We start from the raw sequence: 26909 nt of genomic DNA on the forward strand, positions 1-26909 counted from the left end.
TTTTGGTGTTTCACTCGGCCTTGTTAATTACATCTTCATTATGAAAGAACTTAACAAAACCAACCATGAGTGCATGATCATGATCATCCATGCTTCTCGAAACTTCGTGGTCTGGGAAAGGCACTGGGAGCATGAGATTGTATGATGTTGCACTACATCTGGGTCCATTAGAATCAATAGTGTGATCAAATACATTAAAGTATTTGTTATAGAATGTAGGCTATGTCGGATTTAGATAACTGGACAAAAAGCATAACTTTGCCAAGGTTATGTACAGAATCTTGACTTACTCGTTATGCATGATAAATTAGGAGAATTCATGGAATACCTATAGTTTCCTTTTTTTTCCTCTGGATGTCTTCTTGGTTTCAAAACTAATAGACAAATCAAGGCACCTGATGGTTTGAAATTTTTCATCACCATTTATTCTTGTGATCAACGAGGCTTACGCCATCTCTTGGATCAATGGTATTGAAGAAAGTTGCCAGTTACAGTATATTGACCTATGCCATCCTGCCTTTCCCTTTATGTATCTCCGGACAATAACAACTGACACTAGAACATGACACCTGGCAGTAAACAATCATGGAAGACATAGGGGAAATTTTCGACCCCAAGAAATTAACTTCGTTGAGTGATATTAAGAAGGCTTATGATAAACTGTGTGAAGAGGAGGTAAATATACACTGAGTGGGAACGTAAAACGTGTAGTATGTTATGATTTGATGAAATATGGTGTTCTTAAGCCTCAAAGTTACCACGTCACGATATATGAAACATCCTGGCAGTGTTTCACTAGCAATGATAGTAAGAAAATAAGTGATTAGGTCCCCAGACTTGACTGGTTGTAGGGAAATTCGGGCCGTGTTTCACATTTGCCTCAACAACTTAGGCCTCTTATTATGTGGCAGGTTATAATGTAAGGCAAACCGTGATCGAGGTGCTACCGGGTACCTCTTTTTGGCCAGTCCATCTCAGGATAATTTTCCACCCAGGATTGTGGTTCATACAATCACTGGACTAATTAACAACGGAGTAGACTTGATTAATGCTGTGACATTTCATATGGTACCATGGAAGTAGCCTAAGCATTGGAAATGTGCTGATGAGATATAATGCCACCAAGTTATCTTGCTTTAATAAGATAGTAATGAGGATTATGAAGATCAGGGAAAGATGTAGGAGTGATTTATCATTTTCTTTCTGTATAGTATGAGCTCTGAATATTGACTAATTATGTCCTTGTGTGCTTAGAGCATACAATGACAGTTGCAGAGCATGATTTTATGTAATATGTATATTTAACTATACTAAATTGGTTACAATAATGAATTTAAGGAAAATTATTTGATTAATGAATAATGTTGGTAATACAATCACCTGAGCATATTAAAACCTCACCTAGTAGCCAAAAATGTAATGGAAATATACCAACATTATGTGTCTTCAGCTGAGGATTGCGGTCAATATTTTATTTACAATTTGCTCAGTTCCATTTGTGTGACTAGCATATTCTTTCTAGATCTAAAATATAAAGCAGTAGGATGAATCCTGACTACAAGGACGTTTATGTCAGAATTTCATTGGTTCTGTTGATTTTTTATGAGTGTATTACCTACTTTTACATTGAGGGATCTGTCGATTTTTTTACGAGCGTCTTACCGACTCTGACATTGATTATCCCCACAGTTTTCTCTGTGCTATCACCAACTTATTTGTTATGATAAAGTGCAAATGATGAATGTATGAATAAGTACATGTGTATATGTATGTATATATGGACATTTATGTATATATACGCATAAGACAGCAATTAAGGATGATAAATATAGATATAACAGTTTTATGTCCATTTATTTGGAGGTGTTTGTGTGCACACAAATGAATTCTGCATGCTTTGGTAAATGTGAAGATTAGTGGTAGCATAGAATTTAGGAATTCAAAAGAAATATGAATTAATGGGCCTGGTGAATAGTTCTACAATATACGTATGGTAAGATTTGTGGGAGGGTAATGAGGCTCAGGGAAAATTTGGGCTTGATTATTGTAAAAGTAGGTGAAAGACCTGTAGAAATGAGTAGAACATACAAAAACCATATCTGACTTCCTCTAGGAGTATTGATTTTTTTTCTTTTCTTTTCTTTTTTTCTTTTTTTTTAAGATGATAGTTATGGTCTGTAGTTTAGATCTATTTGCTGTGAGGTTTGTGGTGTCTACATGTAAATGAATTCCTGCAAGCGAACCAATGAGTGTTCTCAACTGTTGTGAAACACAGAACAGATGCAATTAGCATGTTTTGACTATAACATTGAAAGTGTGGTAAAATCATAGTTCATGAAGGAGGTTAGGTGAGCTCTTCTCAGATGTTTCACCTACTTTGATTTTGACCAGGATGTATCCTTGATATTCATAGCCTTCCCCACTTCCATGTTATTTATAGGATTATTTGATGTCCATACATGTCATCAAAGCACTTTTGAATTAGTCTAAAGTGTAAGTACTTTGTTGATATGTCACTTTTTGTAATTTTTTTCTGTATATGTGCTGTTCCGAAACTACATATTTACCTTCATGTGATTAGTCATGAAAAATAATGTTAACGTACGTATGTTTAGTGTACTATATTGAATATTAAGATTATTCTTGGTTGTTAGGGCAAATTTAATTGGTTCTTTTTAGTTTTAGACATGTTTCATCGACTTTTTCGTTAATTCAACATACCCTTTGACTTTCATAGCCCTCCTGACTGTCTTTTTCTTTATATTCACTCTTATCTGAGGGTTATTCATTAGTATTGTAGATCATCAGCTCTAATCTTGATTATTTTTACTAAGTGTTAGGAGCCTATTGATATGCTTTATTTCCACTTTCTTGAACAAGTTTTGCGATGCAGTTTTAATATGTATCTTCTTCTATGGTTAGGTTTGGTTGAGTTAGACTTGGAATTAGATTTTCTACCGTTGCTGCTTAATGGCTAAATGACCACAGCTTGTACATTACGTGATTTTTGTAATGTATGTAGACAAAGTATCTATAGTGAGCAAACTATGGCATCAAATTTTTAATCTTTATAAATCAAAATCAAAACACGTATAGACTAGATGATTATAGTATTTTATGGTACACCTTATTACTCCTCTGATTTACTGTTGTTTTGGTAGTGAAGCCATAGGACAATTAATGGGAATTGGTGGTCATGTGAATTTGGAAACTGGTTATTGAAGTCATGTGAAAACAAAAGGTGATGAATTTAACCTGGGTAGTAATGAAGAAATGAACAATTAGTGGTTAGATCATGGAATTAAAGAAATCTTTAGATGAATCAAGTCATAAGGAGTACTGAAGTTGTATTTGTTACATGTTTAATCATTTTCACTATGTCTCCTTATCTGCTGCCATTGTTTAAATTCTTGTATGAAGTTAAGGTCACTGCTTAACATAGAATTTTATATTTGAGTTGTGTGTGACATTAAAAGTAGAGAAGCTGGAATTAGTAAGAGAAAGACATGGGCAGATGATATTTGCTATCTTTTGTAAGTCTCGTGTTTTAGCAGTCATTCCTAACTTGTTCTTTTCTGACAGGTAGCAGTTGCTGAGCGACTAGAATGGAGTGTTGGCAATCGTCATCACCTAGAGGCACGTCTTTCACAGTTGGCACGCCTTGTTCCAACTCTCCAGCTAGTCCAGGCTGATGCACGACAGCTTGAAAATACAATATCATTCACACACCAGTTGGCTAATAATGTGTCAGCTAAAGTGCGGCAGTTAGACCTGGCAAAGGTAGGTCAACAAACGTATGATTATATTTTGGTTGCCATGGAAGTGATGCGAGAGATCATGGATGTAGGTCTTAGAGAATTGCTGTATGGTTTTTTATGCATATGAGTAAGCATTATCCAGCATCATAGATATTATGGTGATAAAGTGGGTGAATAGATATTATGGTGATAAAATGGGTGACTTCTGGTGGATAAACCCCGTATTAGGTTGGTAATGATGTTTTAACTCTGCAAGCATTTTCTTTGGTGCTTTTAGGGCCTTGCTTCTAGCTTTCTTTTTTTTTTTTTTTTTTTTTTTTTTTTTTTTTTTTTTTACAAACATTACGATTTTACATCTGTACATCATAGTCGATGCAGTTATTACTTAAAAGTACTTCATCAGGGAAACTTCTTGCACGATCAGTATGTAAGTTCTCATTCACTGGTGAAATGGACTATAGGCTATTAGTGCAGATTAAAGAGAACTAGAAAATATGTATGTTTTAAGAGTTGAATTAATTTTACAGAGTCGGGTTGTTGAGACTCAGGCAAGAGTAGGAGACTTGTTAGACCTCGAAGGGTGCAGTGGGGGTGTAGCAACAGCCCTTGCTCAGGAAGGTTGGTTATCACATTACGTTTCACTGCATGTACTTAATGAAAGATTACTCAAGTGTTTGTTAATTTTTTTCCAGCATCATGGATTAATTTCAGATACATATATTTATTTGTAATTAGTACCTTCAGAACTAATTTTCAAGTTGAAAGGGAATAGTGGCATGCTGTTAATTGCTGATACAGGTAATGATAAGTATTGTTTTTGGTTGTGAGGGAATCTTAGTGATTCAGCAGTGACATTATCTGTCTATATTTCTGATAAGTTTTTTGCAGTCATGACAAAAGCATATGTCATTTTGTGAATATTTAGCCTCTTGATGTTAATATGAAATTTCTTGCAGTTTGCTCAATGATAGAAACATTATCTCTTCCAGACTCCCAGAGTATCATACACTGCATTATGTTCCAGGGTATTTGTTCATTTATCTACAGCATACTGGTACATACGTCTCCCCAGTATGTGGTGGTTCTCATAGTCCTCATTCAAGCAGTGCCTAGACTCATGTGATGATTTGCACAGTTTTGAATGGTAGAAACTGCATCCTTCCTCATACTAGCATATACCTCCTAACTCTGCGTCTCACCCTTCTTCACTTCTTACACAAATTGTTTTGGGTCTTGTGCACATACATTTACCCTGTATCTATTTTTTTCTGTACGTACTTCCATTCCTTCTATAGTACACCATTCCTACCAAATATTTAATTTTCAGAACTAACCAATACATTTGTGCCATATTTAGTACTTTTTTTAGAATAATATGGCAGTACAATTTTTCTACGTGAAATGCCCTTTTTTTTCGTATTTCATGTATTGTACTACATGTATTGTGTATGTAATGTATGTGAAGTTCACAGGGGTGCACTGTTCAATATATAATGCATTGTACAAAGTAAGTCAGACATCAGTCAATTTCCGACCATTTTGCGGAAATGACTGCACAAATTGGTGCACAGTCGGTCTTACCATCTGATCCTATCTTTAGCTTGTCTAACTAGGCTAGTCTTACTCCTAGGCCAGGCCCTCCTGAGGCTTCAAAAAGTCGCACAAAATTATCATGTATAAAAGTGGATAAGAAATTACTAGTTCCGTTCCATTTATTGCCTTTCTTCAAAGTGGTAGAATTTGATTTACTAAGATTTTCTAGCAATGACAGATAAAGAGTAACAATGAAAATTTTGCTAGAAAAATCAAACCTCAGCATAGCATTTAAGTTACATCATCACATCAATTTATTTCAGCCTCGACCAATAATTAATGGGGATACAATGAATTTCTGTGTATAATCCTGATCCTGTCCTGCAAAATTTAGTGCAGCTAATCTCTGTATGTGATTGTGTGCTCAAGAAGTTCCCCATGAAGATTGAGCTGGTTCTGAATGCAAGTGTTGCTGACCCAAGAAAGAGAATGGATGCAAAGCTTGCATCGGTGCTCTACTTTGTGAAGAAATTCAACTTCATGGAATAGCAGATAGATGAGCTTGAAGTAGTATATCTTGACCAAAGAACTGATGAGTTGGGTGGCCATTTCACAACTAAGAGACAGGTCTTATAAGGAAAAGTATTTATGTATGTCTTCCCAGAATCATGTTTGCTATCGTGTCAGTTGCTCACAGCAATGCTGAAGATGAGAATTTTCAGTCTGGTAAGGAAAGACTCCACTGACTTCTGCCCAAGTCTTGGGACACTTACATTATCAGATTTTCTCTCACAGAAAGTGTATAGCTGTGCTAAAGAAGAAAAGAAAATAACAGTTGTCATCAAGTGAAGTTCAGGTGAAAGGCTTCTGGAAAGGTGGAAACAGGCAACCACTGCTTATAACAATAGCTTTCTTGCCAGGATTGAATATGTGTTGACAAAGACATTAGAACCTCAGTTCACTTAGTTCAAGAACAGAAATTGAAATATTACTGATCTAGATACTTTGTTGGTTTTAAAGTAAACAATTGTGGACTATTTGCGTTTAGATGAACGAGTGGAGATAACAGCTTGAGCATTGGACATCACAATTTTTTGTATTGAAAGTGCAGCCTGTATGTATTGTCCGTGGTTGTAAGATTCGTTTTGCAAAATTCCTCTCCCCCTCAAAACCTTTTTTTTTTTAACTGGTTGGCAGCTCTTCCTTAATGACCATCATTTTTCATATTGTTTATTTTCTTTTTCTGAATGAGTATGTCATCCTTGTTCAAAATCTCCACTTAGATTTTTTTACAAAAGAGAGAGAGAGAGAGAGAGAGAGCTCTTCAGATGTAAATATTCTTCCTTCAAAGGAAAGGTCTCATTATAGTGACTGCTGAATGTTGAAGCCAGTTGCCTTTCACTTAGACTGGGCTAAAAGTAAATCAACATTTAAGAGGCACAGACTGGCCCAAGTGTTCTGCAGTCTTCGCACTCTGACTTTCACTATATTTTGTCTTTTAATCTGTCGTCAACTCGCATATTTCTATACATCTTCAATCTCAGTCTTTCCTCTAAGCCTTAGAATGGCTTTCATAAGATCCACTGGAATATCTCTTGAGAGCCTGGAGAATCCTATGTCCTTGCCTCTGATGTATCAGAAGTTTTTGATAGTATGGCATGGGGTCTCACCTCATCTAAGCTCTCCAGTTTGGCTTTCCTTTCTCATTTTTATTTCCTGTCTAGCTTTCTTTTTATATGATGTATCTCCATACTTTTCCATGAAACAACATCCCCTTCCTTCTCCATCCTCAACAGGTTCCTGTAGGGTCCTGTCCTGTCTTCTCCACTTCTCCTTTTGTTAACAATTCTCTTTCCTGAAGAGAGAACCTGATTTCACTCATATGTTGATTATCACCAATATGTTGATGAGTCATTACTACATATCTCCATTTTTTTAAAATCCAAATCATATTCTTACATCTGCATCTTGTCTTGTCGTAACTTTCTCAATAAACCCAGGACAGGATTTCCCTGTGAGGCAGATGCAACACAGTTACATTTAATGCCCCCAAAACCGTTTCTGACCATTTGGGTGACTAAAACCTCTTAACTTTTCCATCTCTTTTGATGGATCTATGATTCTACCGCAAAACATAATAAAACATATTTGATATTGCCGTAACATTTAACCTTTCTTGGAAGCAGTGCCATTCACAATTAGCCAAGTCTATCACAGACAAATTAGGAATCCATTTCAGGTGCTAATATTTTCTTCTAACTTCTTCACATTATACAATGAATTGCTATGTTTTGTGGAGCAAATTGCAGGATTGCTCTATTCTTGTAAGGAGTAAGATATGACTTTTCATGTTTCTTAACCAGTTTGATAATGTCAACAGTTGATAGTTCTTTGAAAGATGCGGATATAGAGCAGCCAGAGGCCTTAACAAGGAACTTGGGTAGAAGCTTGCTGAGAAAGATGTAAGACATACTTAAATATTGTCATAGTAATGAATGAATGGAATAAACAAGTAATGATAATGTGGACTGTTTGCAAAAGTTTGAAAAGGTTTGTGATAGAAGAGAAAGTTCAGAGTTAGGGCCAAACAGGTTCAGAACTCCTTCCCCGTAAGTTAGTACATACAGCGATACATATTCCTGAAAAAAAATTAGCTGTATCAGAACTTGAACAAGAGAGCCTTTCAGGTCACCATCACCTGAAGATAAGGGCTGTGGATTTGCTTTTGTTTTTATGCTGGTATGATAAGATACTTATTCAAGTAAGTTATCCTTCTTTCAGTTTCTGTGGTAAAACAACATGATGAGATACTAGATGATGGATTGGCTCAGAAAGTTGGCTTTTAGTTTATGAAAAACATGTTTTGAGCCATACCCATTAGCTGCCCCTGTTATCCAGCCCATATTACTCCGTGTGGTTGGATTTCCCCATCAATAACTGTGGGGATTTTGAACTTAGATTGACATTTGGCAGCAGAGTAGAGGGAAGATCAGTGTTAAGTCAATGGTAGGAAGGTAGAAATAATGGTTTAGTGAATGATTGTAGTTTACTCTTTAAGTAGAATTTTTCATGCATCTCCCAAGGACACATTACAGTTACGTTTTAGCATGCATAAAAAAGTATGTTTGGCAGTATTTGTCTAAGGTTTGTCTGTCTTGCTGATGAAGTCAGATACTTTGGTTAGTTATCAACATGATGAGAAGGCATGTGATGGATCATACCCAAAAACATGTTTTCCATGAGCTCAGAGCTGCCTTTTTATTCTCTCTAATAACATGAGTTTCATAAGCCTCTACAAAGTGCTGCTGTTCTTTATGATCGTTCTTTCCATTGTAAAATTCCTCTGTTTTCTCCATTTGTAATCTTAAATATTGCTACCATTCCTCTTTACTTCTGCCCAACTATTCTACTATTCTATTTATTTTTACACATTCCATATATCAGTACTTAATACCAGTTTTATCTAAAGTCAAAGAAATTTTTTCCTTATAGACAGAATTGAATGTTGTATTCGTATGTAAATGTATGACATTGAAAACTTGTAACTTCTTTCTCCAGATTATGAGACTGCAGCAGCCCACATCCATCGCTTTTTAGCCATGGATGAGACTTTACTTCTTCATACCACAGACTCTGCAAGCAAAGGTAGCATATTGTAGACTTTTTGGCAGAAATGCATACACTCGCTACTCAACCATATGTATTCTGAACATTAGTGAATGAATCTCAAATCAAAATAATGTGACCAGAAAATACATGTAGAATAATACAGTTGAAGATTATGAAATTGGAAATCACCAGACATCAAAAGATGAGGGTCTGCATATGTGTGCTTCTCCCTAATATCCCATCCAAAAAGGAATGTTTTGAGTCTCCACACTGATATTGTATTATATAAAGATCTTGAAGAATAAGGATACAGGGGAAGGTGCTGTTAAAACGAGAGCGAAACTTCATCTCAGATCATTAGGCCCAATACTTTGATAAAACAAAGATGAGCCATTGTTCTGGAGAGCCAAGCTTCATCTCAGATCATTAGGCCCAATTCTTGAATAAGACAAAGCTGGTCTGTTTGGATGTGAGAGCTAGGTCTGTTGGTTTACAGGAAATTTCAGTTTGTTTTTATGTGACACCCATTTTCTGCTGCATTACATTCGAAGACTGTTTGATTCTAAGCTTTCATGACTGTCATAGAATAAAGTTGTTATTAGTAGTCTCATCTAAGAAATGCAGTGCTGTTCAAGGGGCTGCGTACATCAGACAGCTTAGATCTGGGCCCTTATCTTCAGCACCTTCTTTTGCTTCTTATGGTGACATTGAAGCTTGTTGAAGAAGAGACCCTGTAAAGGATCTCATCATTTTCTTGTTGATAATGTAGGTTCTCTTCTTCCAAATAATGCTAGTCATGAATGTCGTGAGCAGTAACCAGTTTCTCCAACTCTTCTTTCTAGGTTTCTGTAGTTCTCTGTTCATCAAACCTCTTAAATAAAAAATGCTGGAAAATTTGTTTTGATGAAGAGATATTGCATTCAAGATTGAAAAATCTCAAATTATTTACATATATGATAATCTGAAACAAAGCACTTTCACTGTTGGCAAAGTAGGAATCATATTAGGTCTTAGTCGCACCTTCCAGCTATGATTGCAGGTTAGTTATGTGCTTGTTATGTTGAGATGTTATGTGCTTGTCTTTGGGGGATGAGTTTAAAAGTATTGTGGACAAGGTCATCAACTTTTTCAGTGCAGTAGCTGCATCTTAGGCATGAGGAGTCCTGGGATATATTGCATCAGTGTTTGTAGTGTTGGAGAGATTGATGGTGTCCACGTCATATACAAGAAAGTGTTGTTTATATGTGTGGGTGAAGTGGAGTGTGAGACTGGGTTGGGAGTATGGTTGTTTAGTTGTTACGATGTGAATATGTTTTGTCAGTTAGCTTTATGTTTGCAGAGGGAACTTGCAAATATTTTTTGCTAAAGTGTGAGGCATGAGTGGGCTTTTTGATACTGCTTAGAGGTTGGCAGTTGGTTACAAAGTGGTTGGGGTAGGAGAGGCTAGTGTTGTTGCACAGAATTATGTGTTGAGTATGATAAGGTGGGATTGCATTGAAAGTATTTTTTTATTGTGCAGATGTTGAGTATTTGTGGTTGCTCACACACTGAGTTGTTGCTAGTAATCATTCTAAGGACATTTAGTTTGCATAAGGCCTGTGTTTTCATGTTTATGGTGTAAGGAATGGTTGTGTGTCACATGTAGTACCCAGTATGATTGGAGTTTTGTTGATTTGGAGTGGTTGACCATTTAAGGTTAAGGAGAATTGAGCTTGGAGTTATGAGGGTGATAGTGGATTTCTTTTGGGTTACAGACATTCTGTTAAAGAATTAACAGGTGTTACATATCTGTTATTAGTATTGGTTGTTGCTTATTTGGTGTTAAGATTCTTTGATGAGATTGTGAAGGTACTTGTAAATTAGATGACTTTTACACTGATTTGTTTGTGGGAATAAATTGAAGAAGGTTGAGCATAGGACTTCCTTGGGGAGCTGCATTGTGGAGCTTAAGAATTTTGGAGGGTTGTGTTGACTTTTTTTCAGGTGAGCATATGCCAAAAGCAGTGGCAGATGTTTTGTAGATGTTGATATAGATTTGTTGTTTTAGCCTTTCAGTATTTATTCACAAAGCATTAAAGATCATGCAGTTGATATTTATTTTTTCATTTCTTTTTTTGACAGCTGAAAGTGTAGAGACATGGTTTGACCGCTTGCGTCAAGCTGAAAAGGAACTCAGTTCCCTTATCACACACAAGTTTGATGAAGCAGTTAAAAGGGAAGATATGGCAAGTGTTGACAGATTCTTCAAACTTTTTCCTCTGTTGAATAAACATGAAGAAGGCCTGAAAAAATTTACAACCTATCTGTGTGCCAAGGTAAGAACTAGCTCATGGTTTTATCCATATTTTTTTCCCTACTTTCTTTATATCTAACTGCAAGTGTCCTGTAAGTGGAAAATCATGTTCAGCAAGGCTATTTCACCATCAGTACACAGAATGGGTTGTGTGTTTGAATGAGAAAACTTGGAGGAAGTGAAGTGTTTTAGATACCTAGGAATGGACATTGCAGCAAATGGAACCATGGAAGCAGGAGTGAGTCATAGGGTGGATGAGTGGGCAAAGGTTCTGGGAGCCCTAAGAATGTGTGGAAATAGAGAATGTTATCTGGGAGGACAAAATTGGCAATGTTTTAAGATATAGGAGTCCCAACAATATTATATTGATGTGTGGCATGGGCTATAGATAAAGCTGTGCAGAGAAGGTGGATGTGTTGGAAGTTAAATGTTTGACATGTATGGTGTGAGGTGGTTTGAGCAAGTAAGTAATGAAAGGGTAAGAGAGAGATGGAGAGCTGAAGAGGGTGTGCTGAAATTGTTTAGACATATGGAAAGAATGAATTAGGAAAGGTTGACAAAGAGGATATGTGTCAGAAATGGAGGGAACAAGGAGAACAGAGACCAAATTGGAAATGGAAAAAAGATACTGATCAAGACCTGATAATGCAAGAGGGAAGAAGGCATGCACAGGATAGAGTTAATTGTAATGATGTGGTATACTGGGATCGACATATTGTCAGTGGACTGAACCATCCGTCTCCAGTTTGATCAACCCCTTTCCCTTCTCTCCTCCACTCCTGACAAATACTCTTATATCCTCTTTGTCAATCTCTCCCGTTCCTTCTCTTCATATGTCCAAACCATTTCAGCAACTCTTCAACTTTCTCAACCATAGTCTTCTATTACCACACCTCTTTCTTACATTATCATTTCTTACTCTATCAATCTTCCTCACAAAATATATTGTCCTGAAGTATTTCATTTCCAATACTTTTTCCTCTCCTATACATTTTTATGTCTAGCACTTGTCTTGTATCCATGCAACACCATCGGAAGTATTGTACCTTCAAACATGCCCATCTTCGTCCTTGCAGATGTCAGCCTCTTTTTCCACAAATTCCTCTATTTTCCCGGGACCTCCATTGCTATCCATCTATCTATCTTTATCTCTGATGGCTATTCCCATTAGGGACTCCCTTGAGGGGGTGACCACAGCAAAAGAGTGTCCATTGCTGAACTCCTTTGCTGTTTCTTACCCTTTTGTGCCTCACCTCTGCTAATCCTACTAACATTGCTTTTATTTACATTTACTGTCAACTCTCTCTTTTTACTCGCTCTTCAAAACTCAGACACTGGCTTTTGCAGTTTCATACTCTAATCTGCTTCCAGCCCCATGTCATCAACAAACTGCTAACTTACCTTCCAGGCACCCCCATTCCCAACAGACTGCATACCTTTCCTCCTTTTCAAGTCCCCTAGCTTTCACCTACTTCACCACCTTATCACACCCTTGCCACAGACCCATTTTCAACTAGAACCACTCCTTTCTCTCTTCCTGTTGACACACACTACCTACTCTGTTCTCGAAGATAGGCAGATGAGCATTAATAAAATTCTATTCTGCATGCATTGGCCTACTTTGAATATAGAGAAAAAAATTTAAGTTGATGTTCATTTGCTAGCAAGTTATGATTATACTTTTTTGAAATCATTTGTTATCCTAATCATATTTGACTGTATATATGATCAGTGTATGACATTCTTTTCACTCAGATCCAAGAGACCACAGCTGAAAATTTATCATCTGCACAAACTCTTGGCCCAAAAGAAAAGCGCTCTCATGTCATTTGGGCAGATACTATCACGCTGTTATTTGAAGGCATTGCAAGAACCATTGAAGTTCGACAGCCCATCATTGAGACATATTATGGTAGGTATGACTTGGCTGTGTGTGGTAGTCTCTAGCTTCATGATATTTTACATGACAGTTAGGGATTGGATGTGTGTAAATGAGGCCATTGTTCATTTGTTACTGACACTATCTTGCTGAAGCAGATGAGTGGTTCTAACTGCAGATGGGTCTGCACCAGGAGTGTGTGATGTCACCATGTCATTTAGTCTGTTTATGAATGGGATAGTTAGAGAGGTAACTGTGAGGGATTTGGGAAGAGGGCCAGTATGAATTGGATGTGAGAGATGTGAATGGGAGGGTTTTGGAGAGAGAGGCAGACCTGCAGTTAATCAGGGGTAGTGGGTGCTTGGGAGATGAGTCACTTACTGTTTGCTGATGACACAGCACAAGAAGGTCAGCCATGATTCAGGACTCTAAACAGGGAGGCCCAGACATACAAAACAAGTCCTCTATCCCAGTCCTTAGATATCAGTCAGATCCTTTCTGTCAGATTCCACACCACTTTCAGACCCCTTACATCCTGTTCCAGATGGAAAACAGGAAAGTGTATGTCCTTGACAATCATGTACAGCACTATCCATTTAATTTTTGTTACCACAGGTCCTGGCCACTTATCACTTGTGTTAGAGATGCTGCAACGTGAGTGTGACCGACAGGCAGGACGCATTGTGGCAGAGATGCGAAAACACAGAAGACTTGATGCAATTGTATCTGGTGTCCGTAATTCCCTCAGGTATTGAGCTTGATGTTTCCTTTTTTGAAGGGCATACAGTAGCATGTTTACTGAAAGATTTTTATTGCTAAGGTCAGTCAGATTACATTTCCCGCCAGTTTCAAGGAAGTATAATTAGACATTGCTTTTGTAGCATCTAAGAACACGCCTTTCCCATGTCCACTCATCACAACTCCTGTCAACCCAACTCAAGCCCCTTACAAAGAAGTACTTACCTTTGGTGTGGTTTACTTAAACATTTGCGTATGAAGTTTTCAGATAGATTTACTAGAATCGCCAGGTGACTTGCACTTTTGTCATTTTTATTTAGTCAGTCAAATAAAATTTTAAGTTTTCTGTCCTAGTATAGAATGAAATAGATGCATGTAAAAGTGAGCTAACATAACTTCTGTGGCCTTGATAAGGTGGTAAAGTTCATGCATAGAGCCCCAAGTAAGGAGTGGCAGAGGAAGCGTAAATCCCCAGGGGGATGTTCTGAGGTTTAGGATGAGGGGTAATAGGTAGTAGTTGATAGGCAGCCAACAACCAGGGAGGTACATTACCAGCACTGGGTATCAGGAGGGTTAGTGACAGCTGCATAGTGAGCTAGCACTTTGGTTGTCAAGTTGCACTCCTCTGACTAAGTTAGCTGTGTTTTCTTTGTGACTCCCCCAGAATGTGAACTACAGGCATTCTATCCACAAACATAATCTCATCTTGTCATTCAAAACACTCGACAGCACTAACTCACACAATTCATTCTTCATAACTCTAGATTTTCCTGCAATGAGCATTGTGTGTTAGCTCTGCCTTTTGGCAATAGATAGAAGTATTTGGTAGGAACATTTGGGTCGGAGCATTAAGTAGAAACTGTAGGTAGTAGTAGGTCAGAGACTTCACTTGTTAAGGAGAGTATATTGCCATGGCCACCCTCTTGAGGGAGTTCCAGTTGAGAACAGGCATCAGAGATGTAGATATACAAATAGGTAGTAGGAACATTAGGCAGAAGTATTTGGTAGAAGTATTCTGTAGGAACATTTGGTAGGAGCCTCTTTAAATGCCATATGCTAGTGGCCTGTGAAGAGTGAAGCACTAAAGGCTAAGAAGAAGCACTGGAGTCCACAAGTTATGGAGACTATTGCCATGGCTACCTCTTTGAGGGAATTTCATTTGGGAACTGGCATCAGAGATGAAAATAGAAAGATAGATGAGGGGAGGCAGTCCCAGATTAGCCACTTAGCATAATTAGCAAATGTCACAGGTATTGCAGATGTGGAAGCCCTGCCCCCATTACAAAAGAAAAGAAGAAAATTAACTTTATCAGTACAGTTGTTAGAAAATAAGAACATTTTATCGCAAGTTCACGAAAAGCAGGTAATGCATAAGCTGATTTGTAAGATAAACCAGATGTTTGTCAGTGTGTTCATTCAAGAGAATGGTTAACCCTTAAATGTATCGCTAAGTTTTCCTATGCTGTCCTCTAAATTTTTGTTTTACAGGTTGTTTAGGAAATTGATTTAATATTACAATTTCAAATTTATTTATAAGAAGATGACAAAAACATGAAGTATATTTTGTCTGCTACTTTTACTCCAGTAATGTTTAGCTTTGTAGATGTTTCAGCACAATGTGCTGGAGTAAGGCCAAAGTATCAAGTGGTTTGCCATTGTCTATGTTTTATTGTTTATTTTATCAGCACCTAAGAATTATATTGCTGATTATTGTAATTTTTTTATTTAAGCACTAAATTTTGTCTCATTATAATTGTTATAATTCATTAATGATTTAACATAGCAGCAAAACTATAAAAGTTGAAAAATTACCAGCTGCACTAATCAGATGTAGTGTTTTCAAGATCAGCTGGCCATGAGCAAAACTGCCTTCATTTTTGTGAGAAAACCATCTCTTGTCACATTGTGGTCAATGTCCACAAAATCACTCTCCCCATGATCCAAAACTGATCATCTTTGTCAAATAATTCAGGATCATCTGCCTGTTCCTGTAGATCTACTAAAAGCCACTCAATTTCCTACCTAGAAAGCTTATGAAAATGTACTCTCATTGTCATGGCTGGAGGATGACAGATAAGGGAGAAATTAGTCTCACTTTGCCCCCTCAGCCACCACCCAGGTTTGGCATGTGGCTTTGAAATGTAGCTGTGAAATTACATGCATAATTTTTGTCATGCTCTATTATGTTAATTTGTTTATTATTATCTGTCTGTGGAACTATATAAAGATGCAGTGGATTTATTGTTATACAGAATAATTTCATAGAAGAACTTTAAGATGTTTTAATCAGTGACCATTGATGGCATCCATGCATAGATGATTTTTTTAATTGTCATTCAGTCTCTTGACCCTGCCACCAAGATGGGATTAAAGTATGAAATTTGAATTTCACATGGTTTCATTTATTTAAAATCAAATATCATCTGAACTACTTTGTGTATGAAGGTGGTGTATAAGAAAGTCTGGTCTAACTAGAAAAACACCCTCTACATAATTTAAGGATGATTCTCAATAAACTGGCTGTATGAACTTGATGGAGATGGAGTTAACAACTGTAGATGAATTTCATAAAGTTTTTAATATCTAGCTACAGTTTTCTCTTCTTTATCTTTTTTGACAATGCCTGCAGGTTTAGTGGTGGTAAAGAACTTCGAGCAGACCAGCCAGATCCACGTGATCTAGATACTTTACTGGGAGAACTTACCCTGATAAATGCCCGAGCTGAATTGTATCTCAGGTTCATCCGCAGACGCGTCTCAGTAAGTGTACCACTTTTACCGGATATTCCATTTACCAGCAGTGATTGTGTATACATACCTTACTTAAGATTCACTTCGTAAGTTCTTAATTGATATATGAACTTTATCTGCACACATTTGCATTTTGCTCAGTTACAGTACTCACCCTGATATTAGAATTATACCTTTTTCTACACTGTAGGCTGATTTTGAAGCCTCCATCGTAGATAAAACAGAACGCGATAAACAAGAGGCAGTATTTGAAGGAAAACTGTCACGCTCTCAGCTAGTGTGTGACATGGCTGTTATTGTTGGTGATTATACTATTTTGGAGCAGTTTTATCTGAATGAGTCTTTCAAGAAGGCATTAGCCATGGACACTGTGGAGGAGACTGCTAATACATCTTCCCTAGTTGATGATGCATTTTATATTGTGAAAAAGAGTGTACGGTAAGCATAGCTATTAAGTGACGATGTCCTACAGGTTCAGTGTTCTTGACATGAATTGATATCTAGTATTTTATGTACAAAAATATGAATCAGATCACTTTATTTTCTGAAAAACATAACTACATATATTAGATGTATTACTGATTATGCATGTACAACATTCACAATTACTAGGCGTGCAATAGCATCCAGTAGTGTCGATGGTGTGTGTGCTATGCTGAATCATGCTGTGACCCTGATTGAAACACAGCTAGCAGAAGGATTCAAGCAAACTCTTCGAAAAGGATTCCCAGCTCAGGGCTACCTTGACTTTAACCAGGTCTGTTCGTTTTTCGTATCCAGACTTTTGATATAAGAATTTTGCAAGAAATTTGTTTCGTTGTTGTCTTCAGAGTCATGCACTTTTTACAGATCAGTTCCTTTGATAACTGAATTATATCTTGTTTGATATTGATGTTCTGTCTGGTCTCTTCCTCCCCCCATTTGATTTGTTTTAAGGATAATGTCCTCCAATGTAAATGCACTTTGGAACTTAATATTTGGCTGTTTACATGTTTCAGCAAACCATTGCTCTGAGTCCTATAGCCTGATCAAATGTCCTGTAACTGACAGGTTGTGCTTGATGAACTTATAGACCTGTTTCAGTTTGTCATTTGCCACATACATTTTTCCTGTTTGCATGCACCCTATTCCTAATGTGTCTCAAAATATGGTTTGAAGTATTCACTTTTGTTGCATTTGAAGTGATTTTACCAATACTCTCTATTGTATTGTGGTAATCCCAGTAGTGTATTGTCATTAAAGTTCATATATATTATTACTGACACTTGCATCTTGCAAGGGCTGACATGACACATCTAGAACAGAAACAGGATACCCTGTAACATCTAGAGGCACACACAGTCCTGTGATTTACAATGATTCATTTATTAGCATTTTAATTGCAGCAACATTTATATTGTTCTAGGTGCTAGGTGCCACTGGACCCCACCTGCATGAGGTTACATCACAGATTAAAAGTTTCCTTTGGCAAGATTATCATACTGTTGGTGGACAAAAGCACAATTCAATCTTTTCATGGAACTTCTCACATCGAAGGAGTTCATCATTTCCCTGCGTCTGATTGTGCTCCAGCTTTGGAGCTGTAGGAGATCCATAAAACGAGTCCAAGGGTTATGTGATGATGATAACCCAATGATATATAGTTATACCTACCAACCACTCCCAAATATTAGATTACATTGCACAAACCACCATTCGCCAATGTCTCCTTTATAGGAAAGAGGCTGCTGTCATGAAGCCAAATCTGGATGAACACACTGAATAACATAACTCATTTCTCACTCTGCACATACCTTAGTACCTGGTTGCTGGTTTATGTACCTTTGTTTTACTGTTTTTCTTCCATAATTTTTATCTCACCTTCTCTTCAGCATGAATAAGTCCCCTTTTATCACTTCTGTCTATGTTGAGAACAAATGAGAGCATTATTCCCACCAATGAAAGTGTTAAGTATGTAAGAGGCCTGTGAGCTCTAGGTTTGTTAACAAGCAGTGGGCCTCTTTCTTATTTCCTTCTAGTTTGTCTTTTATTGTCTTTACTCTCTGTAACTTTTGGTCATGTATATTTTGTCCTTTGAGTTATGGGTAGGTGAACTTACCTGGGGAGGACTGTGAGAAATTAAAGTGCTTTAGGTACCTGGGAGTTGGACATAGCAGCAGACAAACTTATGGTGGGCTGAAGCGAGTCACAGAATAGGAGAGGAGGCTAAGGTCCTAGTTGGACCATTCCATTATAAAATGGTTACATGTTTTTTACTATTCTACCATCTCCTTTATAAGAAGAAGGCTTACATCACCAGCGTGCCTGAATCCAAATAGATGTTAAGTAGTGGCTCATTACCCACTTTGTACTACAATACCTCTCTGGCTCCTGTATCATTGTGTTACTCTTTTCTCTTTTGTGACTGTATGATCTTTTCTTTAGTAAACTTTACATTTTTATCAAAACTATAGTTTTAGTATATATGTTAGGGACTCATATGCTACAAATTTGTTTACAAGCAGGGTTGCCTCTTCCTTCTCATGTGTCTTCCCTTTTATGCCCTGAATACATTTTTTTAGTGTTGATTTTGATCTTTGGTTTCCAGACAGTGATTCATGTACAGTTATTTTTCATTTTTATATGTTGTCTTCCCCACTTTGACCTCATTTTTTGGGGTACAGTCACAAAGCCATTTAATGGCAGCTTTCCATTTCCTTGCAGGCATACACAGTCTTACAGTCCTCTCTGCAGTCGACTCTTCAGGCAGGCAAGATCAACTCTTCAACAACTGATTTTGATGCTCTAAGACAAGCATTTTTGGTATGAAATACATAAGTTCTCTTTGTATAACTAAAATAAGATTGATTGATAATGAAATGATATAAGCTGCATATAATTGTTGATTGAGAATGTGAGACAGGTTACTTTACTGAGGTCTGTGGTAAATTGATTTAAAAGTCCATTTGTAGGGAATAGTATATTCATTGTGAATGACAGGGTAATATCAGATGAATTCCAAGATGCCCTGGCATTCCTGCTGGTTCTGGTTATGTAATTGTGTATTGTACTGCCTGGTGAAGATTCTGCATGCATTAACTTCTTTTCATACTTTTTTGCCGTTTCCCACATTAGTAAGGTAGTGCCAGGAAGACAAAAAAAAGGCCACATTTGCTTACATCCGTTTTCTAGCTAGCCTGTATAATGCACCAAAACCCCAGCTGCTCATCCAAAACCAGGCCTCATAAACTTTTCCATGGTTTCTCTGGCTACTTCATGTTCCCTGGTTCAGTTCATTGACAGTACATTGACCCCCATATACCATATCGATGCTATTCACTCTATCCCATGAAAGGCATACATGGGATAGAGTGAATAGCATCGATATGGTATATGGGGGTCAATGTACTGTCAATGAACTGAACCAGGGAACATGAAGTAGCCAGAGAAACCATGGAAAAGTTTATGAGGCCTGGTTTTGGACTCTGGCATTTGGGCCAGGGTAAGAAAAAGAATTATCATAAAGAAGGTCACAATCACAGGTTTTGATATGATATATCAAATGAAAATGTGAATGCTCAACTATTCTGTGTTGGCAAAATAGTCAGTCACATGTTTGTTGTCACCTTCAGACTTGCCAAGTCTGTTCTTCTCCACTGATGGTAAAGGATGTATGTTAAAGTGAGATCAAAGGAAGCAGCTCTAAAGCCAGAATTATAGTAGAGTGGAGGGAAGGTATAAGGAAGTTTGTTAAAAAGGGAAGTGACTACTGAACAGTTAGAAATATGGAGATGCAGTACATGGTAACCATGTGTAGTATTTAAACATCTCTTCATAATGTTTTTGTCTTTTTTTTCCACAGACAGCTCTAAATAATGCCGAGACAAGCATAAGACATGTCAAGAGTTTACACCAGACACTGGAGGAAAATATTAGTAGTGCCATGGTGGGACTCAGCCCATGTGTAGTATTTAAACATCTCTTCATAATGTTTTTGTCTTTTTTTTCCACAGACAGCTCTAAATAATGCCGAGACAAGCATAAGACATGTCAAGAGTTTACACCAGACACTGGAGGAAAATATTAGCAGTGCCATGGTGGGACTCAGCCCAACCGCAAGAGCTAAGCTAGACTCTTGCTTAAGTAAGTAAATCATACACTGCAGGTTATGTTTCATTGAATACATATTTGAGCCTTAGTGACTCGGACTGTTTTTTCATTCCATTATTCCATCTTGCGTTGGTTTCCTCTTGTTCTCTCCACTTCCAGCACATATTCCCTTTTAGGCAGCCTATCCCCACTATCCCTTTTCAACTCTCTCAACCATACTATTCTTGCAACTATACCTCTTTCTTCCCAAACATTTCTTAGTCAGTCAACCCTTTGCACTCCTCATCCTCCAGCATTTCATTTCCCACACATCCACCTTCTGTACTCTATCATCTGTGCCTTCTTAGTCAGTGACCTCTCTTTCCACATGCTCTTAAGTGAACCCTTATAGCTAAATTTTTTTCTGAAACCAGAATTATTAATTGCATAAGGGATTGTAAAGATAGTTTACTTTTGGCTAATGAGAGCTGGGAATGCAACATGGATATCCACATTATGGCAGCACAGTGTTTTTGCTCCATTATTTGGTTTGTAATGGATTTTATCACTGGAGTTTGCTACTTATGAGACTGTCTTGCCATGGCCATCCCCATAAGGGAGTTCTGTTTAGAAAAGGCGTCAGAGATTTAGATAGATTGATACCTCTAAAAGAACTGAAAAACAGTAGGGTAATTTTGCTTACATATATAATAGTTTCAATTTCCCTTGCTCCTACTGAGAAACAGGAGTGGGAATATTTATGATGTTTCTAAGCTGCACGTTATTTGAAATTTAGATGTATAAGTGGTAAAGTCTTTTACCCCCAAAAGATCCATTATCTTTACATGCCTTCATCACCTGAGAAAACTTTTCCATCTTCCATATAGATGTTGAGATTATCTTATCCTCTTCAGATGATTTGAAATTAGCTACTGGCAAACTTGCAATGGTTGGGGAGTTTGGAATTTCACAGTTAAGAGCAACAGCCGTCAAGCCACGAGTGAAGCCATGGGTGGATATCTTCAACACTACTTCGCATGACATTAAAGAGGTAAGCTGTAAATTTTAATAATGTTTGCCATGTTTTTCTGCAAAGTGAAGTGTATGATAGTGAATCAAATGAACTGTGCTTACCAAATTGGAAGAAATAATAGTAGACACTTAAAGTGTTTGGATGATGTATGTCTTTTCTCCTCTGAGGCATGTTTTTCAAGCCTGAGAAATTTTGTGGGATATCCTTGAGGAAAGTTTGTATTTGCACCTTCAGTCCTCTGGTTTTGTGATATGGAAACAGGCTCTCCCCATGTCTTGCTGCCATTCCAAATGAGTAGCAATATCTTCCTTCTTTTAAACATACCTTTGGTCAGTTAGAGAACATCAGAGAGGTTATGTTATTGTTCTACTCATTCCTGACTGCCTAGTGCTTGGAATTCTCTTTGATGCATGCATCCCAGACATCATCTACCAAACCAGCTGTTTTCCATCCATGTATCAGTATCTGTTTTCTTACTTTTTTTTATTTATTTAGTATATTAAGAGCATGTTGTATCATGAATGTGCTTTAGGCAGTGTTGAAGATGGGACTGAAAATTCTCCCCTCCACTATTTACTTATCCAAAAGAAGAAACAGAGATGGGGGACAAGTGAGGATTTTCCCTCAAAAGCTCAGTCCTCTGTTCTTGACACTACCTCACTAATACGGGAAGTGGAAATTATGTATGCAGTCTATTGTGGATGAGACAGCCTAGGAAGTAACTCAGCCGATGATACAGTAATAGTGGCTGATTCGAGTGAGAAACTACAGAAGTTGGTTACTAAGTTTGGAAAAGTGTGTGAAAGGAGAAAGTTGAGAGTAAATGTGAATAAGAGCAAGGTTATTAGGTTCAGTAGGATTGAGGGATTAAGTTAGTTGGGATTTAAGTTTGAATGGAGAAAAATTGGAGGAAGTGAAGTGTTTTAGATGTCCGGGGTTGGACTTAGCAACAAATGGAACGATGGAAGCAGAAGTGAGCCACAAGGTGGTGGAGGGGGCAAAGGTTCTGGGAGTGATGGAGAATGTGTGGAAAGAGAGAACATTATCTCAGAGAGCAAAATGGGTATGTTTGAAGGAATAGTAGTTCCAACAATATTATATGGTTGCAAGGCATGGGCTATAGATTGGGTTGTACAGAGTAGGGTGAATGTGTTGTAAATGTTTGAGGACAATATGTGATGTGAGGTGGTTTGATTGAGTAAGTAATGAAAGGGTAAGAGAGAAATGTGGTAATAAAAAGAGTGTAGTCAAGAGAGAAGAGGGTGCTTTGAAATGGTTTGGCCATATGGAGAGAATGAGTGAGGAAAGACTGACAAAGAGGATATATGCATTGGAGGTGAAAGGAACAAGGAGAAGCAGGAGGAACTATATTAGAAGTGGAAGGATGGAGTGGATAAGATTTTGAGTTATCAGGGCCTGAACATGCAGGAGGGTGAGAGGCATGCAAGGAATAGTGTGAGCTGGAATGATTCAGTATACTGGGGTTGACTTGCTGTCAATGGACTGAACCAGGGCATGTGAAACATCTGGGGTAAACCATGGAAAAACGTTTGTGGGGCCTGGATGTGGATAGGGAACTGTGGTTTCAGTGCTTTGCTCATGACAGCTAGAGACCGAGTGTGAATGAATGTGGCCTTTTACTTTTCTTCTTCTTCTTCTTCTTCTTCTTCTTCTTCTTCTTCTTCTTCTTCTTCTTTTTTTTTCTGAAAGTAGGGGATAGCAGTTCAGTTGGTATACAAGGAATATATGTAGCTGAGATGCCATTGGTAACTGGCTTTACTGGATGGTGGTGTTCTGGTCTGGCATCATGCCTGTCATAAAATTTTTTTATGTGGACAGGAAAGGGAACTGTTTACAAATTTTGCCTGCAAGAAAGCTGTCCAGTTTATATAGAACTTCACTGATATATTGTTACAATTCTTTGTACATTCGATAATAGAAGATTCATTGATATAAAGGAGTTACAGTTAATGATTGAATTGCCGTAGTCCTGCTCTTATACTATATTTATGTTGCTTAATGCTAACATAAAGACCCTGACCAGTCTGCCCGACATAAAAGTATTACAGTTTTTATAAGGGAATTTGTAAACTCAGCCCACAGAATTTTCTGGTGAGTTTTTGATTCATATATTCTTTATTAGGAGGAGTTTGCTTCATATGAAGCAAATGATCCGTTCAGTCAAACCCTGATGGTGCAAGTTGATGGTCTACTTGGGTCATTTCTGCCTTTACTGACTGAGGAGAACTACAAGTCATTGGTGTCTGTGCTAGTTTCAGAGGTGGCAGAGCAGCTGGAGAAAGCTGTTTTCAAGTCCACATTTAATAGGGTAAGTGCTGGCGTTTTGGTTTCTGTTATGTTGTAACAATATTTATGTTAATGCTTACACCTTTATATGACTGACCTGAATAATTGCTGTTTGATGTTAAGCTCTGTTCCATTAGTCAGATATTTTTAAAATGAAATAGTGTAAAAGAAATTACTATCCTAAAGAAGGGAGAGCAAGGAGCCAAGTGAGAAATTTTCCCTCTAAGGCTCTGTCGTTTGTTCTTGTGCTATCTTGCTCATGCGAGAGATGGACTCAGCCAGGGCATGTGGGAACATCTTGGGTAAACCATGGAAAGGTCTGTGGGGCCTGGATGTGGATAGGGAGCTGTGGTTTTGCTGGATTAAACATGACATCTAGAGACTGAGTGTGAACGAATGTGGCCTTTTTTTTGTGTTTTCCAGGCGCTACCTTACTGAAGCGGGCGGGGTAGCACCGGAAATGGGTGAATGCAAGCAAGTATGAATATGCACATGCATTGTTTCAGTTATTTGTGGCTGTAATCTTAAGAGTAGTTGTAGTTGTTCTGAAAATACTTGTCTCTGCCTTCCATTTCAAGTATAGTGCAACTCCATCCAAAAAAAAAAAGTTTAAGGTAATGGAGCAGTGAGATGTAGCAAGAACAGGAGCTTAAGTGCAGATATAAGACAGAATATCAGATATAAGACAGAATTTCAGAATATGATGCACTGTAAAGCATTCAGTTTAATCACATGGGAATGGAATATCAGAACAGTGCACTATAAAATAGTCAGTTGAATTATGATTTCTAAACAGATTTTGGGAAATTAAGTGAGGTTGGAAATTTGGGAAATCAGAAAAAGGATGGAAATTTGGGAAATCAGAAAAAGGATGGAAATTTATCCCTTTACATGCTTAGATTTAAAGCTTCAAAGGCTTGATATTTTTTCAGTCTAGCCAGTTTGACAAAAGCACATCGAAAGTTAAAGACACACAGATTAGTTACCTCCATTGTATTATTTGTGATAAATCCCAGAGGAAAGAGCTAAGTTAAGCACCATTCATCTTTTTATGCTCGGTCAGAATAAAACATGTTGATAATGTATCATTGTAATATGTATCCTGCACCCTTTCAAAACCATTTGTAATGATCACTTATCTTTATATCATTCTCACAGATACTGTGGCACAATGCTTGTATTTTTGTGTCTGAGCTTGCAACACTTGTTCTTTATATTATCAGTTACATAATCAGCATGGAAGGGAAGGAAAAAATGGAATGTGAGTTGAAACGTGCTCCTCTGTTTACAGGAGTGACTTTCATGTGTAGAATGATAGTGATTAAAGGGGTGTAATTTTGGTGACAGTAAAGAGTTGCCAAGACCAAAATGAAAATACCATATACCCTTGATTTAACAGACCCCAGTATAATGGATTTTGGATGTAACAGACCCTCAGATACTGAATAGAGACTACTGTACTGCTACCATTATGGTCATGGCAAAATACTCTTCAAATGTTCTTTCAGAATTGTGACTTTATTTATTATATAATTCTGCAATCTTTACAATTCAGAATGGCATCAAGTGAAAGAGTATAGTTAAAAGAACACATGTGAACTTGAATGTGGCACAGAAATAGGTTACATTCGAGTTAACAGACTTTTGGCGTCAATGGACATCCCTTTTCCCTATTAGTCCAATAAATTGGAAGTTTAATGTACATAAACCATCTGAAACAAGGAAATTTACTGGTACCAGTGTGGTTTGCCTTTAATTTGTGATTTTTTATATTCATGATTCCTCATTCCATTTACAGTTAGGTGGACTGCAGTTTGATCGTGAAGTTCGAGCAATAGTTGGCTACTTATCACAAGTATCCGAGTGGGGTGTACGAGAACAACTTACACGCCTAACTCAAATGGCAACATTGCTCAACTTGGAGAATTTGGAAGAAGTGAGTTAATCAGTTGTTTACTCCTGAAATCTTGCTTTACTCTATATGTAATCTGCAAATTTCAAGTCACATTTGTGGTTTGTATTCATTTATCCGTGAGATTATTACCTATGAAGTTTGTACACATGAGATGACTAATGGGTAGAAACAGTGAGAGCAATGAAGAATGCATGGAAGGATAGACTGTTATCATGGAGGGCAAAAATGGGTATGTTTGAAGGAATCATAGTTCCAACAATATTATATGGTTGCAAAGCATGGGCTATAGATAGGGTTGTATGGAGAATAGTGGATGTGTTGGAAATGAAATGTTTTAGGACAGTATGTGGTATAGGGTGGTTTCATCGAGTAAGTAATTGAAAGGGTAAGAGAGATGTATGGAAACATAAAGAGTGGTTAAGAGAGCAGAAGAGGGTGTGTTAAAATGGTTTGGACCTATGGAGAGAATGAGTGAGGAATGATTGACAAAGAGGATACATGTGTTGGAGGTGGAGGAAACAAGGAGAAGTGGAAGACCAAATTGGAGGTGGAAGGATGGATTGAAAAAGATTTTGAGCAGTTGGGGCTTGAACATACAGGAAGGTGAGAGGCGTGCAAGAAATAGAGTGAATTGGAACGATGTGGTATACCGGGGTTGACATGCTGCCAGTGGACTGAACTAGGGCATGTGAAACTTCTGGGGTAAACTATAGAAAGGTCTGTGGTGCCTGGATGTAGATAGAAAGCTGTGGTTTTGGTGCATATGTAAGTGGATGGGCCATTCTTCATCTGTTTCCTGGCACTGCCTCAATGACGCAGATAATTTGAATAGATATATTTATTTGTTTATTATACTTAACCGCTGTCTCCCATGTTAGTGAACCAGTGCAAGGAAACAGACGAGGAATGGCCCAACCCACCCACATACACATGTATATACATAAACGCCCACACACACACATACACATGTGTATGTGGGTGGTTTGGGCCATTCTTTCATCTGTTTCCTTGTGCTACCTCGCTAAC

The 26909-nt window shown here is 37.6% G+C and overlaps 1 protein-coding gene across 1 annotated transcript in view; it reads left to right on the forward strand.

Moving 5' to 3' along the window:
* The first annotated feature begins 469 nt into the window (after positions 1-469).
* The window catches only part of Cog4 (conserved oligomeric Golgi complex subunit 4), a 38801-nt gene continuing 12361 nt past the window's right edge, over positions 470-26909 (forward strand). The window contains exons 1-15 of the mRNA XM_071676987.1: positions 470-675; positions 3583-3780; positions 4286-4376; positions 8850-8936; positions 11022-11215; positions 12949-13105; positions 13688-13820; positions 16440-16569; positions 16751-16998; positions 17173-17317; positions 19264-19362; positions 20553-20682; positions 21543-21679; positions 23805-23990; positions 25767-25904. Of these exons, the coding sequence (XP_071533088.1) occupies positions 586-675; positions 3583-3780; positions 4286-4376; positions 8850-8936; positions 11022-11215; positions 12949-13105; positions 13688-13820; positions 16440-16569; positions 16751-16998; positions 17173-17317; positions 19264-19362; positions 20553-20682; positions 21543-21679; positions 23805-23990; positions 25767-25904 (2163 nt within the window). The 5' untranslated portion in view covers positions 470-585. The remainder of the gene's footprint in view (positions 676-3582; positions 3781-4285; positions 4377-8849; positions 8937-11021; positions 11216-12948; positions 13106-13687; positions 13821-16439; positions 16570-16750; positions 16999-17172; positions 17318-19263; positions 19363-20552; positions 20683-21542; positions 21680-23804; positions 23991-25766; positions 25905-26909) is intronic.

The sequence above is a fragment of the Panulirus ornatus genome, chromosome 24 (genome assembly GCF_036320965.1).
Source record: "Panulirus ornatus isolate Po-2019 chromosome 24, ASM3632096v1, whole genome shotgun sequence".
NCBI lineage: Eukaryota > Metazoa > Arthropoda > Malacostraca > Decapoda > Palinuridae > Panulirus > Panulirus ornatus.